Source organism: Struthio camelus, chromosome 7, assembly GCF_040807025.1.
Source record: "Struthio camelus isolate bStrCam1 chromosome 7, bStrCam1.hap1, whole genome shotgun sequence".
Classification (NCBI taxonomy): domain Eukaryota; kingdom Metazoa; phylum Chordata; class Aves; order Struthioniformes; family Struthionidae; genus Struthio; species Struthio camelus.
Genome location: NC_090948.1, coordinates 40,591,903 through 40,609,074, shown reverse-complemented (window position 1 = coordinate 40,609,074; position 17,172 = coordinate 40,591,903). Strand labels below are relative to the sequence as shown.

The window sequence follows — 17,172 nt, the reverse complement described above, 5'->3', positions numbered from 1 at the left end:
TCTGCACGCTGCGGGCTGCTCCCCCCTCTTCCGCTGCCCTGCCTAGCTTCCCTAACAAATTCCAGTAGATTTTGCAAATGGCTCTGGCTCGGCTGCCTCTGCCCAGAGCCACCCCCCGAGGCTGCACGTCCTGTGTGGTGTAGCACAGACAGCTCATGCAATAGTCACCGCGTTTTGCATTCCCTGCAATCCTGCCAACATTTTTTCCCCAGCTCTCCACATTAAACAGCACACGGATCAGCCTCTAGGGAATAGGCAATGACAAAGAAAGCCATATTTTGGAATTAACTCCAGAGCAACCGTAAAAGGCTCAGCATAAAAGCACAGCACTAAACACAGCCACCCAGTGGCTCTACAGGATGCTTTCAAGTTACTTCTGAAAGCTATTTTGGTCTTTCACGTTAATTTCTGCCAGACCCTTCCTGAGGGCTTGGAGCACTGCAACTGCAATCCAGCATGTCATGCAGGGCAGCGATTCAGCCAACAGGGATATAAACATCTCCACACAGTGCAAGACAAAGCACGGGACTGCTGAACCTGGTTTTCTCTCTACCAGTGCTTCCTGGTAACAATTTCTAATGCGCGTGGCCCACTTCCAGCTGTGAGGGACAAGCCAGTCCTAGGTGTGGTCTGAACAGCCAGACAGGCCCGAGCTCTTCTGTCCTACCCTGCAAAGCCTGCCCACAAGTAGCATCCCTGCTGCTTTGCACCAGCAATGAGGTTCTGTTTGCAAAGGTCCACTGAGGCACGGCCTTTCAGGCCCCCAGGCTTCACGGAACAGACCATCGATTAGCCATCAGGCACCTTTGTCTCAACCCAAAACATCACCCTAATTTCTCACCTAGCATTGGGGTGCTCCCCACTCCTTGTCCACAGCTCGAACACTGCCAACCTCCCTTTTTGGTGCTCCCTGCCTCTCCGCTTGAGTTTATCGGTCCCGATCTGGGGTTCCCTTGGGACCTCCTGCACGCCTTATGCGTCCTCTAATCCAGCAGCTCCGCTTAGTTTCCGCCCTGTGACTAATACCCGTGTGCTGCCTGCCTTGGGATGTGTGACAGCATTCAGGGTGGCCACCTCGCTACCTTCAGCGGCACTTGTACAACCAAAGCATCTCTGCCCACTGACTTGATGAACCCTCACACCCCCCGTCTGGGCTGCGCTGAGCAGGAACGCAGTCAGCAGCGTGCAGCAAAACAGGCACAACAAGAAGGCAGCAGCAGGCTCCAGCTCCACATCTCACTGGCACTTCCCAGGAAAGGGATAACCAACTTGTTTTCTCCCCTTCCCTACTTTCCCTCCCCCCCCCCCAACTTACCTGTTCAAGAAGCCTGGATTTACCTGTGGTCTCTCCTCTTTATCCCATATCCAGAGCAAGGAGGCAGAACAGGGTACAGAAAGATGCAAGCAGTTGGGTGCTGCAGGGTTCTGGCATTTCAGAAGTAACAACGCTGCAGGGGCTGTCTCCTGCAACACAATGAAACGTCAGTATTTGTGCTTACGCTTGCCCTATATTTGAAAGACCCACTCCCCTGCTCTCTAGAAACTGCTCTCTCTGTTTGAAAGCCTTCTGCAAACAGAGCTGACCTCTGAAAAGTTGGCCCTTGGAGTCAACAGAGACTGGCCAGTCGACATCCTGCAGAGCTGCTATTTCTGGAAGACACTACTGCGCTGGGACACATCAGAAGTTTTCTGAGAGCAGCTGGAGCCTTTTCACGCCTTTTGACTTCCCGATTCTTTTTCACTCATTCGCACTGTTGTTTGCTCTTGGTGGTTTGTTTTTTTTTTCTCATGAATAACACCTTCAAAACCTCCACCAGCTGTGCACACCCCACAAATCCCTGGCAGGCTGGGTCCCACCTCCGAACCAGGACCTGCAGCTACCTCGACAAGCCCGTCACCTGACTTAAGTGTCTAGGTCAGCCTTCGCACGCTGTGGGCCACCTACGTGGCATGTCAAATTCAGCAACACTGGTATTTCACGAAAGCAGCACTATAGCAACCGGTCGTCTAAAACCAGCCCTCCAGCGTCCCATCCAGGGCAGATACCCACCTGCATCATTGATCCTATAGCTGGAGGGGGCGTGCCAGGGAATTTCCCTGCATTCGGTGTTTCTACACCCCAGCTACTCCTGACTGCTCCATCAACCCCTATACGGCTTGCAAGGTCCCAACGGCACCACTAGCCACAGCACAGCAGAGGCATGCAGGATAAGGCTCTGTGCCACCTTAAGGTCCTTCTGCCCTGAGTGTGCTGGTTATCTGTAACACAGTCTGTTCTGGGGAAGCAGGCATGGAAAGCGCCTTTGTACAAGCATGTCAGACCCAGGATCCCACAGGTTTTGCTATGGACAATCCCCCTGCAGCAGGGAGGCTTGGTGCATGTTTCACCTCATGGCGCTACAGGACCAGGAAACCTCAGAAATGAGCAAGGAGTGCTCCTCTGTCTCTGGATGGGCTACTCCTCCCATTGCCTGAAGAGTGGAAAGTCTGCAGGAGGAGAGACTCTCCATCCCCCAACAGGCAGGGGAGAGGGGGAGGCAGCCCATGCAATGCCTCAGTGGGACAAGTCGGGGGTCTCCGCTGCTCCCTACAACCCCGAGGGGCTGCAGTGTCTGGGCAGGCAAACCCTGCTCCAGCCCCTCCGCGAGCAGTCCCAGAAAGGGGACATCACCTTCACACGGCAGCTAAATCCCTGGCACTGCAGAGGGCTGAGCCTGTTCCAGCGGGACCGTGCCAACTTATACCCCAGTGTTTCTCTCTGAGACGAACTCGGACCAAATCTCCACAGTGCACTTTGCACTCTGATTGCCGTGACCTCATCCCAGCTCCCTCAGCAGTGTTTAAAGTCCAGGGGAGAGGGGTGCTTACCTGCCCTGTACGCACACCAGCTCAGTCCCACTCCTCCCTGCCTGCACATCTGTGTGCACGGGGGCTCCGGGGCCTGGATCTGGACTGCAGCATGAGGCTGTTTTTTGAGGCAGCAGTTCTGTGCCTAAGCCTGGGCTTAGGGCAATGCACTGAGGAAACAACGCAGGAGAACACCGTCCACCATGCTCCCCCAGCGGAGTCATCCTCTTCAGACTGGGGCATTGGGGTCATCCGGGACAGCTTCGAAGCAGTTAACAGCTACGTCGACTCCTTCTTGGAACTACTTGGGGGAAAAAATGGTGTTTGTCAGTACAGATGTCGATACGGTAAGTGAAGGGTGTCCCCACCCTAAGGACTTGGGCAAAATACTCCACAGCTGGCTCTGCTGACTGCTTTGATTGCTATAATAGACAGTGTCAGTCAGTTCCGTGTATGAGCCCTCCGGATGGGGGAAGGCAGAAGGGTAATCAGTAGAAGTGGCATGGCTATGAATTTTGCACACTGCTGTATCCTGGCACTGCATATGCTCTGTTTACCATCCTACTCCGATGCTAAAGGGGCCCTCAGAGTCGTGGTGCCAGTCTCTGCACCTAAGTCTTCCGCGCTTAACTCCTGCTGGCTCCTCTCTCCCTGCCCTTTCCCCTCTTTCCTTCTTGTGTGAAAACTCGCAGCGCTTCCCCTGAGACGAGCTGGCTTGTGTCTGTGACCTGGTCATCTATAGTGCGTGTCACAGAAAAGTCATCACAGGGAGACACAACTTCTCTTCCGGTGTCACTGCAGGGAAACCTCATCCACATCTTTCCCCTGACCAAGAAGGGCCTGATCTTGAGGCTACTGCGTTCTTTGACAAAAGAAGATATAGGTCTTACAGTAAGGACCTACAGGTAACCACGCTGCCCAGCTGCCTGGACCCCTGAAGAGAGGGAACAGGGTAGGCAACGAGGCCCCAGAGGAAAGGGCAAGCAACCTGTGCAGACCTGACTCAGAAGAGGTTGTTAGTGTCGCCGGTGGCCATAATCCGGCAACCTTCAGAGTGTCATTATTCAGCAGTTGCAAGTTGACTAATAACGTGGGGAGGAGGAGGGGAGATAACAGGAAGGTAAATGAAACCTGCCGTCACCATGGAGGAACCTTTAGTTCTGAAGGTGGAATTAGGCAGCTGCTGCTTGCCTTGGACTTTAGAGTGATTTACCAAAAAAAGAAGAGTTTGGTTTGTCCTAGGAGCAGGATGGAGGGGGGGACATCTCAGAGAGAGCAGGGCAAAAGCAGCCTGGGCTGTGCACAGGGAGGGCAGGGGACAGGGCTGGCAGTGGTGCAGCCAGGGCTGGGACATACCCCTATGGCACAGGTCTGCAGCGCTGCAGCTTGCTGGGCAGGCCAACGTACAGGCAGCGCAAGCTGAGGGGCGTCAGCCATCAGCAGGGTTCTCCGAGAGCACACAGCTGAAACAACCTGCCTGGGAATAGCAAGAAGGCTTCTTACAGACTGTGCCCTGTCCCCAGCCTCTCCTCCTGCCCCCACAGCTCTCCTCCGTGACCTCAGCCCCCCTGTTCACAACCACCCCAGCCAGCACCTTCATCCACCTCCAGCTTCATCCCATGTCCCCTGCTGACTGCCAGGGCAAGATGCTCCTGAGCACTGAGATGATTTCAACCTCTCTCCTCCCGTGAGCATGGCTTTTCACACACACAAACTTCATGCTTTGGAGATATCCCACCAACTCAGTTACAGTCTGTATGCATCTCATTTCTTTCAGAAAGCAAACTATCCCCCCTGCAGCCTGTGCTGTGCTGTCTGTAAGATGCTTCCTCACAGACACAGCCCAAAGGAAGCACCTCCTTTCCCTCCTGGGCCAGGAGTGAGGGCACCAGAAGAAATGCAGACACTTTGGGCTGCGGTGCTGGGAGCTGAGCTCCCTGGCACGTCAGGGCAAGAAGGCAGCGTGGCCACTCTTAGCCAAAGCGGGGCTACAAGAATTGTTTAAACGTAGATGTAAATGTCAGATGTAAACTTTGGAAGGAGAGGGGCATGGTTTTTGTTTTGTTTCGTTTTAAAAAGGTGTATACACCTGTCCTCTCCCTGCCAGCTCTGCCCCTCAGGCCTTTGCTGTACCCGCAGCCACGGCAAGCAGGAAGCAGCAAGCCGGGCGCCTCAGCCCCACAGCAAGCCAGGCTCAGCCCCGTGGCCCAGCAGTGAGCGAGGAGCCTCCGCCTGGCAGCCCCGTTACCTCAGCTCGGCGGCCCCGTTCCCTGAGCCTCGCAGCAGGCCCATCACCTCAGCGTGGCGGCCATGTTACTTCAGCCCCACAGGCTCCTCACTTTAGCCCCACGGCCTGGCAGCGGGCCCATCACCTCAGCCCCGTGGCCCCGCAGCAAGCCAGGTACCTCAGCCCGGCGGCCCCATTTCCTCAGGCCCACTTCCCAGCCCGGCGGCCCCATTTCCTCAGCCCCCATACCCCCAGCGCGCCCGTCGCCTCAGCCCCGCCGACCGTTACCTCAGCCTCGTGGCCCCGCCGCCTCAAGCCCGCTGCTGCCCATCACGCCGAGGCGGCAGCGCCGATTGGCTGCTCTGGCCAGGGGGCGGGGGGTAGGAGGCAGGAGCAGCCAATGGGCGGCGGGGCCGGCGCCGGGCTGTGCGCGAGACCCCGCCGTTGGCGGGCGCCCGGCCGTTGCGGGCCGCGCGGCGGCCGTTGGGCCGGCGCGAACACGCACCTCTTTACCTGATTGCTCTTTCCCCAGGCAACCAGTAAAAACGGTGCCTTCAGCTCTCTCTCATTCCAGCCGTGAGAGGCTGGTAATAGCTTGCTTCGCCATGGTAAAGGTCAGAGCTTGCCTGTAATTGCCATACCCCTCTGCAGCTGAGCACTACACTTTCTGGCTGCTCCGGCGGTCGCACGCTCCTCCTGCTTTTTCAGCAGCCGGCGAGGCCTGAAAAACAAACTGCTTGATGGATTGCGTCCTTAATTCAGCGCTTTAGGGTTACACAAATATCTGCTGGCTAATGCCTACTCCTCCTTATAAAACCTCTCCGGCAACGCAGGGGGAAACGCAGCCGGAACGGGGGTTAAATCCCTTGAGAGCTTCCTCCAGCTGCCTGGCCAGGCAGGACTCGCGCCCTTTTGCACAGCGCTTCGGATTCGTCCCGAGGGACCTGGGACGCGCAGGCACCTCCAGGCCGCGCGAGCAGAGCCCTGGAGGTCGCGCTCTCCCGCCCAGCCCTAAAGGGCTGCGCTAAGCGAGGGCAGAGAAGTCTCAAGGGACCGCTCCAAGCGGCAAGGGGCCGGCCCCAAGATCATCTGCTCACCCAGAAGTATACTCGCTTCCCCCTGCCAGAGTGCAGCAGGGCAGCAGCATCTGAGACCTCCTGCATGGGCCAGAAATCCCTTGCAGCCAGCTGGCTGTTCTCCAGTCTTTTGGCACAGCTACAACAGCCTAGAGATATTAAAACGCATCAGGGAAACTCACTTCCTATTAGGAGCTCAACTTCAGCCCTTCTCTAAGGCCATGCCAACAAGGCAGTACCCTAAAACGTACCTTCTTCCAAAGAACAGGCTTTCTCAGCAGCGCTGTGCTTCTACGCACCAGTGTCGCTCCTCTCCATGCTGCAGCTGGTCAGATCCTGCTGCGCCCAAAGTGATCCCCTGGTGTCCCTCCCTAGCGATGCCCTGCAGCAAGCAGACCCGCTGCAACAGGCCCCCGACAAAATACAGCCAGCAAAATAGCTGGTGTGACCTCCTGACTTCCTTCCCCATCACAGACAGCCCTGTAGGACGGGCAAGCAGTCAATGGTAACAAGAGCACGGAGTAGATGTTCATGTAGTTCACGTAAAGTCGGAAATGCCTTTTCGTGCTTTGCTTCTGTTTCAGCGTTAGCTAGAAAACAAGATGAGGGAGAGAGGTTAATTATGGTGTCTTGGACTTTATCTAGCCGAGAAGGAGTTCACAGAAGTGCACTTCACAAATGATTAAGCTTCGCTTTTCAGAGAGGAGGGCGCGGGTTTGCTATAAGGGGTCACCTTCCAGGCACGTCAATGTTTTGTGGATCGCTACAATCCTCACATGAGATTTTTTTTTTTCTAAAGCCACCTTTCTAAAATATTATAATAGCTGTAACTTCAGCTTAATGGAAAGTTTTCTCTGGAAACACAGTATCTCCATATCCCCAAACATTCTCACTCCTGCTCTGACCTGCCACCTTATCCCATAACTGACTACGCGCTGCAGGGACGTAGCTTCTTTTCTTCAATATTACAAGTCAGTCTTGAAAATGTGATCCCATCCTGCAAAATCCACCTTGGATTCTGCACTTGCCTCTGCTCCCTAGTTCAAGGATATTTGAATTCGGAGCCTCACTTGGCCCCTTCCAAAAGAAGAACTGGGCTGTGAAATGCATCCCAGCTGCCCCTGCGTGCAGCCCTCCTCTCTCATTGCAAGGCTTGGGAGCCTTAGGTTATAGATTCAGCCCAGCTCTAGACCTGATATACCTTCTTTCTACAGCATAACGACCCAAAGAGCGTGATGTGCAATCTGTTACGAACTCAGAAGTTCAGCGCACCTCAATGGAACCAAGATGTATTTTTGGTGCAATATTTGGTGCAATATGGTTCTACAATGGCAACGGGCAGCAACCCACTGATTTGCGCTCTTTGTCTACAGTTAACTCAGCTCTGCTTGCTCAAAATAACACTGGTTTCTGAACTAGAAGAGTACTTCTGACCTACTCAAAGGGGTAATAAGGTAGAAAAAATAGTTTGTGCTGTAGTGAGAAATACCCTCCCACACAACCCCCAGACCTTCAGAGGTCATGTAAACTGGAGAGCTTTACCCTGGCTTGCAGACGATTGAAGCTTTGGTGCACTCTGAATTTTTGTAGGGTTGCAGAAAGTTGGTTATGGGCATCTCACAGCTGGATGGGATTTCAGTTTGTTGTTTGTTTGTTGCAAATCTATTGTTTAAACAAAACAGCTCCAGCAATTTTTAATTTAGAAGATGCTGGGGTCCTGCATATGACCTTCTGGGGCATTTCGAAAATTAGGCATTTGGCTGTGTCACCTTCTCAAGAACGGAGTAGATTTATGGTTATATTACCTCTGGTACTTTAGGTACGTTGACAGAAAAACGGGGAAAAGAGCCTTAAATGATTATCAGCACTGGCAAGAAGCAAATAGTGCAAATGGAGCTTAAAAGAACCCAACCCTGTCCTAAGGGCTAAATTAGTTCTATTTTTTATCTATATACATTCTCTAAGAGTGCTTAGAGAAGCAGAAATTTAACCCTAAAAGGCGACGGACTTACTGAAGGCTTATCTCAAACATGTTTTTGTTGGAGCATTCACACAGTTTACAAAGTCTTCCCAGAGCAGGGTTCAAATGTCCAGCTTGGACACTTAAGATCTCCCTTGTATACGCCCAGCTGGCACAGAAACAGAACAAGCAATGAGCACACATCAAAGGATGACCCAGAGAGAAACCAGAATCTGTGATGGGTGCTCTCCAAGGCACTAGAAACAGGACAGCCCTGGCCTCTCCAGACGTCTCCCATCTTTAAACAAGCTCTTTGCATAGCTAGGTCAAGGTGCAGAGGCCTGGAGTGGCAGCCTGGCAGTTTGCCCTCCCCAAAGCAGAGGTGTCAGGTTAGAGGGAGGGATGAAGGAAAGAGGATGAGACAGGACAGGGAACAGGCAGATCTCCTTTCCATGGGGACAGACCCTGTTAGGCGTGTTTGAAAGCCCTGCCCTGAAATAAACATGACTGGTGTCCAAAATGGACATGGACTTGAGCAACACAGGACTGCAGGGAGCCAGCTCTCCCTGTGACGTGACAGTACCCCGCAGCACAGTATCTGGGAACTGCCTGGTGCCATGTTCATTGTCGCTAAACATCTGACCAGGAGCAAAGCTTCTCTTGGGTTGGAATTTGTCGAGAATGCAGCCAATCCACACCACTCCAGCTGGTGACCTAAGAGAGCAATCCAGTCTGCAGGACCTCTCCATCTGGCTTGGCATCTCACCCTGGGAAAAGCGAGTCATGAATGTTTGTCAAAGGAGCTGATGCCTTCTCCTCTTTTCCTGCCGGAGCATGGTCCCTCAGAGCTGGAGCTGCAGCTCCATCTGCACACACGTCTGAGTGGGGAGGACGCAGGGCTGTGAAGGAGGAACGATTCCTACAAGGACACAACTCCGAGTTAGGTGGCACCATCATTACCTGCAGAGTTGCCCTATACCGGGAGGAGCCTGCTTGTGAACGAACCAGCCTGACAATACCGGAAACCCTCTGGGTTTCTCAGCAGTAGGACTGCTGACAGACTGGCACCGTAAAAAGCACAGCAGACTAGGGTCTCAGATACAGATAGATCGCAGCCTTTTGGATCAAGACATTGAGGTGGTACCAGGCAGGAAGGGGCACGATCAAATAACCAGTGGCACCCGCCCCTCACGCCCAGAGCTCTCCATCATCTGCATGTAAAACCCCAGACTGGGATGGCAGGCAGACAGGAGGGTTCGCACAGTTTCACAGCAAAGAAAAAGAGATTAAATTGCTGCTGAAGCTACTCTTAGCTGATTGTCTGCTGGACTCTTTCTACATTGGGTAAATAATTATTCAGGGATGAAATTCTTGCTCTTCTGTGCATACAAAGGAGCATACTGACGGAGTGCAGAGATAAAGGGACAGAAACACTTTGCAGAAGGAGGAATCGCATGCAGGAAATGCGCCAAGACGACCTCATACTTGGAGTAAGACCAGACGTGCAGAGGGCATGACTAAGGTCTAGCACAACTTTGCAGAGATCCATAGCTCACTGACACTCTGAGAGTGAGTGATGATGGAAAGAAATCCTTTTGCTAAGCTAGTAGTTTCTTGGAGGAGTTAAAAATGCAGATGGGTGATCCCAGCTGTGCAAAGTTCTCGGGAAAGCTCTAGGCCTGGGAGGACTGAGGCACTAGCTCCAGCACACAGGGGTGCTGAACTGCAAAAACCCACATTGCAAAGAGGGACCTGCGCATCGCAAGAGTTTGGGAGCACCCCAGACCTCGGGACTGGACTTGGCCCAGCTTTGACATTTGGGTTCCCAAATCACACACTCCACAGTGCTCCAGCAGCCATGCAGGAGGAGGGAAGAGCTGAGCCAGGCTGCAGGGCTGCCTGCTATCCTCAGATGCTAGAGAGCTGCTCTACTTCTTTGTCCCTCTGAAAGAAACAGCTTCCACCCCCTTTTTTAAGCACCACCTTGCTCTGCCTGGACACACTCTGCCTCCAAGGGGCCTGGGCAGTGTGTCTCGGCCAGTGCTAGTACCCTTTCTTCACTCCCTGCATCTCCTAGAGGAGAAGGAAGTGTCTGGGGATGCAGACCAGAGGGGAGGTGCCTGCCGCTCCTCGCTCTTTGATGCTACTTCTGAGAAGATCGGCTTTCCTAATGTTTTTCTTTCTTTCTCAGGGAAGGCTCCAATGCCACGACCTCAGTACAAACCTCAAGAACCGAATGGCTGCAGCTCCTATTTTCTGGGGCTCAAGGTACCCGAAAGTGTATGTACTGCCTAACCCACTATTCCTAGATGATTCAATTTACTAATCACAGTAACCAGATAATCATACTGGGGAGGAAGGAGGCTTAGCTGTGCCACATGCCGACTGTGTGACGGCTTCTTTTCTCTTCAATAACTAAAGCCATAGCACTAGAAAAGGGAGGAAATATCACTCATGTACAGACATGAGTGCAACAGACAGTGTGCCTGGGACTGCCAAAGACACGGGTGGCTGCAGACGGCAAGCAAAGGTGAACATTTCAGTCTAAGCACACCTTCCTAATTTACTGTCAATCAGAGGAGCATTAAGATCCCAACTGCTGCTGGCAGTGAAAGAGGAATTATCTAGATAGGAGTTACATGCACGGAGGACCGGCCTGTTGTTCTGGTTGTCTCAGTAGTTACTGAGAGATAAAGTACCCTACGCATTAGCCCTAGAGGAGGAATGCATTTCATCAAAGCCCTCATCAACCCCAGTGCCCTTGTGACAGGGAACACGCTCAGTGCTGGGCAGCTCAGTGACTTCCCATAATGACAAACAGCAATACTTGAAGGCCTTCTCCACACCTGGCACTCCATCTCCTCCCATGCTTTTTGCTCCTACTGAGCACTGCAATAAAGCTGTGGGCTTTAATACTGCACCCACTTGTAATTTTAAAGGCAATTAATGAAATCAAAGTAAATTGGAACCACCAGGAAAAAGCATTCCCAGGAGACTCTAAGACCAGGAATCACTATTTAGCTGGTGCATTACCGCTGCCCATGAAGTCTGCAGCAATGAAGCAAGTTCCTGCTCTGAAAAACCCTGCCCGCTATGGCCAATTTTTCATATTAGATTAGTTCTTTAAGCTATACGTCATTGCAAATGTGTGGGCATTTCTGTGGTAACTCCTCCTTATCTGGGCAGTCATGACGGCTGAGCGCAATGAAGAAAAAGTTCACCTCCTAACTATTAGATGAGGAAGGACAAAAAGAGGAAGAATTTATAATACGCTAATGACTCCAGTCTCTCTAGAGACAAGCCTCATCATCCCTGTGGCTAGGCGAACAGAACTGCCATGTCCAAACCATATCTGTCCTTGGCCTCACAAGCGCACCTGGGAGAAATAAGGCATTAATAGTACCTACAGCAGACGTGCTAGGCCAAAAAGCAGGTTTTATCAGGCTTTGGGAAGAAGAGGAAAAAGAAAAGGGGGCTTTGCCACAGTTGGTAAGGACAAGAAGCTCTCCGATGAGCTCTGACAAACGAGACCTAGGAAACGTTGCAGAGGGGCTGTTCTCCACCTCTCTGCCAGAGGTTATTCCCCAGTGGCCGAGAGGAGAGACGGGAACGTGGCCTGCCCCACACGGGGGCAGACTGCACTACTGGTGGACACTTACATTAGATGGTGAAGGAGGAGCGCGCTTTCCTTCCCGCTGCCCCAGGTTTGCAGGATAGCTTCTGGCAGTTGCAGCCATTTGAGTTTGAGGACAGGGTGCAGCCAAGGGACGCTTTTTTTTCCTCCCCCAGTTAGATTTGGGCATCCCTGCCATGACCAAGTGTTGCAACCAGCTGGACATTTGTTACGACACCTGCGGGGCCAACAAATACCGCTGCGATGCCAAGTTCCGCTGGTGCCTCCACTCCATCTGCTCGGACCTGAAGCGCAGCCTCGGGTTCGTCTCCAAGGTGGAAGGTAGGCTTCCCTGGCTCGTGTCCCCCACCAGGGGCAGGGGGGGATCTGCTTCAGAGAGAACAACTGACAGCAGGGAGGGGTGTTTGCACGCAGGGAGTTCTTTCCTTGCCAAACAAAGCAAAAGTCTGCAGTATGGAGATGCGCAGCTGTCCTATGCTCGTCACAGATGGGTCAAAGCTGAATGAGAATTCATGGTGCTGAGATCTGCCTACACACACTCCTGCCCCAAGCCTGGACACTTACAATTTTTTACATTTGGAAAAATGTGACAAAACACACCTGAAAAGAAGAAAAACCCAAAAAACCTAGAAGCAATTCCTTTAACCCTTAGGTGCCCTCCCTGGGACTTCAAACGCCTTCATGGGAGACCAACAAACCTTCCAGACCCTGTGAGTCATGCAGTGAAACCAGCACATGGCCAAGGGCGAATGACGTAGGAGAGCCAAGGGCAAGGGCTCTGTGGGATCTAGTTCACTGATAAGAGATGACGATGGCCCCAGGGATATACCGCTGTGTGGCTGGTGGCTGGAGAGATCTGGATTCCCCAGAAACCCGCATGCCAGCAAAGTTCAGGTGATGTATCGGCAGCTCAGGAGCCACCCTGGTTTTGCCTAGTTTTAAAAGCCTCAGTCTGCAAGTTTGAGAAGAGCTTTTTTAGCACAAGCTGTGTTCAGAGTCCGGTGAAGGTTACAGGGGTGATAGCCCAAGTCTCCCTCTTGCTCCCTTCTGCCAACATCAAGCACCTCTGCTGTGCGAGGAGAAGGAAAGATCTACCCTGCTGCTACCAGAGGTCAGCCATGGCAGGGAGGCCTCCCCAGGCTGTCCCTCCTGAGGCCATTTCAGGCGTCCCCATCCTCTGTAAGACGGGATTTCTCTTGCAGAGGGGCTGTGCAGCAGTAATGCAGGAGAGGCAGTGAATAGTCCTGAATACACTGAGGATAACATCTACTAAAGGCAGGTGACATTAAAACAGTTGAAGATCTTTACAGCAGCTTGGATCTGAACAAGTGGCAGAGTTCTTGAGAACAGTCCATTCCAAAAGCCCAATAAAACTAGGTGCTGCATGTTTCTCCTGCTTACTGCAGCCAGCCCCTGTGGTTTAATCCCCACTGAAGATGGCTTGTTGTAAGCTACTGTAAAACATTTGTTTTCCAAAGTGTAGCTTGATTAGGACAAATGGGGAAGTCTGCATGACACTGGTACTAGTGCTGATGGCTTTCTACCTGATCGCAGAGAAATGGTTAGAAAAAGCCTGCAGTGATCAAGAGAAAACAAAGAGGTGGACTGAGACCTAAGTGCTACAGGCCAACTACACCCAATCTCATGATCGCCCTTATCTACAGGCTCTCTTGCAGCCAACCCCCTTCCTATCTCTTTAGATTTTCTTCTGCCAATTTTTCAGATCACCTCTCTTCCCTTTCAGCCTGCTGCAGTGAAGCCAACAGATAGGCCCTGTTGAGTTAAGGTGGAGCAGAGCTCACACTCCATGCCTGAACCAAGCCACCTTTACCTGCTTTCAAGCAGGACTGGACTCTTCCAGCTGTCTCCTGGTTGCCAGAGGACACACAAGTGTTGCTAAAACAAACTTCTGAGCCCTCTTCTCCTCTCACTCTGCCTGTCCGTGCCCTGTGCTCCATACCTGCCACTCCCTGTCCTCAAGGCTGCTCTCAGCCGCTCCTGTCACACAGTCCTCCCTTCTTGTCCCCCCGCTACCCCACAGCTTATCTGGCACCTTTTCCAGAGTCACCAGGAGTTCAGAGCAAGTAAGCAAGGGAGGGGGTTGTACACCCTTCAGATGGGTACAAACATCCCCAGCCCATTCCAGTTGCATCAGCGTGATGAGTTAATCAAAGCCTCGATTTCCCCATTGACTCACTATAACCTTCTCTTCTCTTAACACGTGCCAACCAACCAGACTCCTAAAGCAGCAGGGCTAGAGTGAGGTGGCCAGACAGACCGAGAAAGAGAAGGGAAGAACTTCTGCATTTATAAAAATGTGGTACCCAGAAAGAAAAAGACAACCCACATTTCCACCTGCAAATACCACTCAACTCAGTGTAGGACTCAGGCTAGGGTGCTCCCACCCAGCCCTCAGACTTCCTTGAGTGCCTGTTACTTACCTACCTGATCTTGCCTTTCTCCACAGCTTGTGAATCCGTCGCAGATACAGTGTTCAATGCTGTCTGGACCCTGGGCTGCCGGCCCTTCATGAACAGCCAGAGGAGCGCCTGCATTTGCAACGAGGAAGAACGAGATGAATTGTGAAGAAGAGCAGATCCCCCTGGCCTCCACGAGCCTGCTGCCACGCGTCCCCTCTCAGATACAGCACTTCAGCACACTGCTTTCTATCAGCCCTCTGGCCTAGCACGGGATGCGGGGGACCTGGGCGAGCAATACGCGCTGGCGACAGTTTTCAGGCAGAGGGCTGTGAAAGGGGAGATAGTCTATGGAAATAAGGTAGTGATGCCTGCTGTCACCAACAGATGCAGTCCAAAAGCCCCTTCCCTTTCCAGGTCTATCAGCTTGAATGATCTGAATGCCAGTTTTCTTTACAGACTGATCACAAGAGGCAAGCTGAATGCAGCGCTGGCGATAAACAAGGGGCTTTGCTTGTTGGTGGGCCTCAGACACACGTGTATTAGCTCCCCCTGCCCCCTAACTTTCTAATTTGCAATGCAAAGCATGAGGTTTCCACAACCCTTGAAAACCCCAATCCATGACCACGCTATTTAAATATTTCCACTACTGGTGACAGACTGAAGAGGAAGGATAATTTGCTCTCAGTATGTTGCTCACACCCATCCTTGACGTTTTCCATCCCATCATTACACACCCTGACAACCCTGCTTACTTAAGTACTTGACGGATCCTAAACCAATTTAAAACACCCTGGGATTTGGTAAACGTGGGAAGGGCTTTAAGTAGCTGTGATATGGGCACATATCTGGGCAGAAGGGGACCAAAGCCCATCTCGTCTGAGATCTGAAATGCAATAATTGCATTATAATAAATGCATCTCTTGTACACCTATAGGACTCTCCCACAGTCTCAGGAAAGGCAGCTGCTTTTCATTTTCAGCGTCATCCAGACATGAACTGCATGTTTAGTTATTTCTCTCCTTTACCATTTAACAAAGTTTCTCCCTTAGGCTCTCCTTTTTTTTTTTACACAAAACAGTTGGATGTCAACCTCTGTCTTTTGCACAAAGGGAACAGGAGGCTCACAGTTGCACTGGATGAGATTTTCAAAATCCTAGAGGCTTATCTGTCAGGTGGCAGGGCTTATTTGCTACCTCTGTGCGGCAAAGACCGCCAGCTGAAGAGCGATGAGCAGTTTCAGACTTCATTCTCTTTGAAATGTGGTTAATACTTCCATCTGCTATCAGGAGCTTTAAATTCTAATTTTATATGAAATAAAAGTGATATTTAGAAACTCATCTACATAAAACATTTGCAGACAGCTTTCATCTGTGTTTCTTGTTGAAAGGAAGTTGCTATTGGGTACCCGTGCCACGCCACATAAATACTTCAGCATCTCTTGCAAACATATTTATGGTTATGTTCTTCCATCTGCCACAGAAAAGTTGAGGCTACAGAAGGGTAATTTAAAAAAAAATGAAAAGAATCTGTTTTAGTTACTTTTCTTCTAGTTTATGTGTTCAAATGGATGCATGGAGCTATATAATTATTTAAGCCCTGTGTTCCTGTTCTTGCTGGTCATCTTTGCTTTCTGGTGAACAGTGGTGAGCCATTCATCTCACGCCAAATAGACTGAAACAACAGGAGTCTATCGATACAAAAATAGGAAAATAAAAAACAATTGCACAAGGTGTACTGGGATGCTTTCTACTAAGGAGGACCTTAATTTCCATTGATCGGATGCAACGACATCCTTTCCTAGCTGTGCTAACTCAGCTGGAGAGCGAATACTGCAGTGCCAAGCTCCATCGCAGCATGTGTCCATCAGAGCTGGAGAGACAATCTGATCATCTGCCTAAGAAATATGTATTTTTGGCTAAGGAGAGGAAGGAAATGTTCCTCATTCCAGACGCTTTCCAAACTTCATATTTTGTTGATGAAATGGCACCTGTTGTCAGTCTGAAATGTGAGCATACTCTTATGATTAAATGATACAATTTAAAAACCGTATCTTGTGTAAACTCAATAGCCAACCGGCTAGCAGACATCTTAAAGCATTTTAGCTCAAGTGATATTGAATTAAAGCCAGGCCAAGCAAGTGATGACAGAAGATGATATACAGGAGAAATTGAAAGGTTCTGAACAGAATCCCTCTATCTACACGCTGACACTTTGGAGCCACCACTAATATAAACCACAATTTCTTTATACTCTCAGACCACCATTCATCCCAAAACACTTTACAGACTGCTGCACACAGAGCAGCTATGGAAGAACTGCATTTTTTACTACAAAGTTAGGCTGCAGCAATCTGAAAAATCCCACAAGCTGCTCTACAGTGAAACCTTTGAGTTTTCAAGCGGTGGCAATGACGCAAGAAAACCACTAAATAATCCTGTGTAGGAGAGAACCAGTGTGTGAACTATGGCAAAACTTCTGCAGCCACACTAAAAATTACCTGCCCTACCTGCCACTCCTGCTACTCAGTGGCATACAACATGCAAACCGCGGACCATCTCTATTTCCATCCTGCTCTGAACAGGAAGACACCACCATGCTTACTCTGATGGCTCCCTGTTGACTGCGTGTATTGGCAAGACTCTTTGCAGCTCTCGCTGACGGCCAACCCATTCTGTTCGCGTGACCTCTCCTACTAGCAGTGCCTCAAATGGCAACCTCAAAATTTCACCGAGAACACAAGAGCAGGGACTAGGAGAGCAGGTATGAGGTATTTATTCCTGGACATCTGAGGCTCAGAGAGTCATTTTACGTCCTAAAAGAGAATAAGCGGCACCAACCAGAACACTAACTGCACTGACGCAGCTTGGACTTTGAACCATGGTTGGCAGCGCAGATCGGACCCTCGGGAGCACTGGTCAGGTATGGTGGCCTCTTGCCCTGCGTGCTTTGCTCCCACTCAGTGGTGTGGCTGATTAAATTAAACAGATAAATAAATCCCTTGGCTCACA

The 17,172-nt window shown here is 51.2% G+C and overlaps 1 protein-coding gene and 1 long non-coding RNA gene across 26 annotated transcripts in view; one reads left to right on the top strand and one right to left on the bottom strand.

Moving 5' to 3' along the window:
• Positions 1-5,417, bottom strand: part of LOC104144397 (uncharacterized) — a 24,671-nt gene extending 19,254 nt beyond the window's left edge. For 4 of the 24 annotated variants that reach the window (XR_011142298.1, XR_011142288.1, XR_011142297.1 and 1 more), the window contains exons 1-4: positions 5,363-5,412; positions 4,204-4,324; positions 2,869-3,151; positions 1,316-1,464 (exon numbers count right to left, since the gene is read on the bottom strand). This is a non-coding gene — a long non-coding RNA (uncharacterized lncRNA). Of the gene's footprint in view, positions 1-1,315; positions 1,465-2,868; positions 3,152-4,203; positions 4,325-5,362 lie in introns of those variants that run through there. The other 20 variants (XR_011142300.1, XR_011142279.1, XR_011142299.1 and 17 more) reach the window with 11 other exon arrangements.
• Positions 2,856-17,172, top strand: PLA2G12B (phospholipase A2 group XIIB). 2 transcript variants are annotated; one of them, XM_009675453.2, is made up of 4 exons: positions 2,856-3,194; positions 10,302-10,390; positions 11,900-12,065; positions 14,212-17,172. In XM_009675453.2, the coding sequence occupies exons 1-4, from the start codon at positions 2,960-2,962 to the stop codon at positions 14,328-14,330; spliced, it is 609 nt and encodes a 202-aa protein (XP_009673748.1). In that variant the 5' UTR covers positions 2,856-2,959; the 3' UTR covers positions 14,331-17,172. The 2 variants fall into 2 exon arrangements, with proteins under 2 accessions (XP_009673748.1, XP_009673757.1); XM_009675462.2 differs by having other exon boundaries at positions 2,876-3,194; positions 10,302-10,378.

Coding starts and splice junctions, on each gene's coding strand:
- PLA2G12B (XM_009675453.2), top strand. CDS start 2,960: ATGAGGCTGTTTTTTGAGGCAGCAGTTCTGTGCCTAAGCCTGGGCTTA. Junction 10,391..11,899: donor GGCTCAAGGTACCCGAAAGT/GTATGTACTGCC, acceptor TTCCTCCCCCAG/TTAGATTTGGGCATCCCTGC. Junction 12,066..14,211: donor GTTCGTCTCCAAGGTGGAAG/GTAGGCTTCCCT, acceptor CTTTCTCCACAG/CTTGTGAATCCGTCGCAGAT.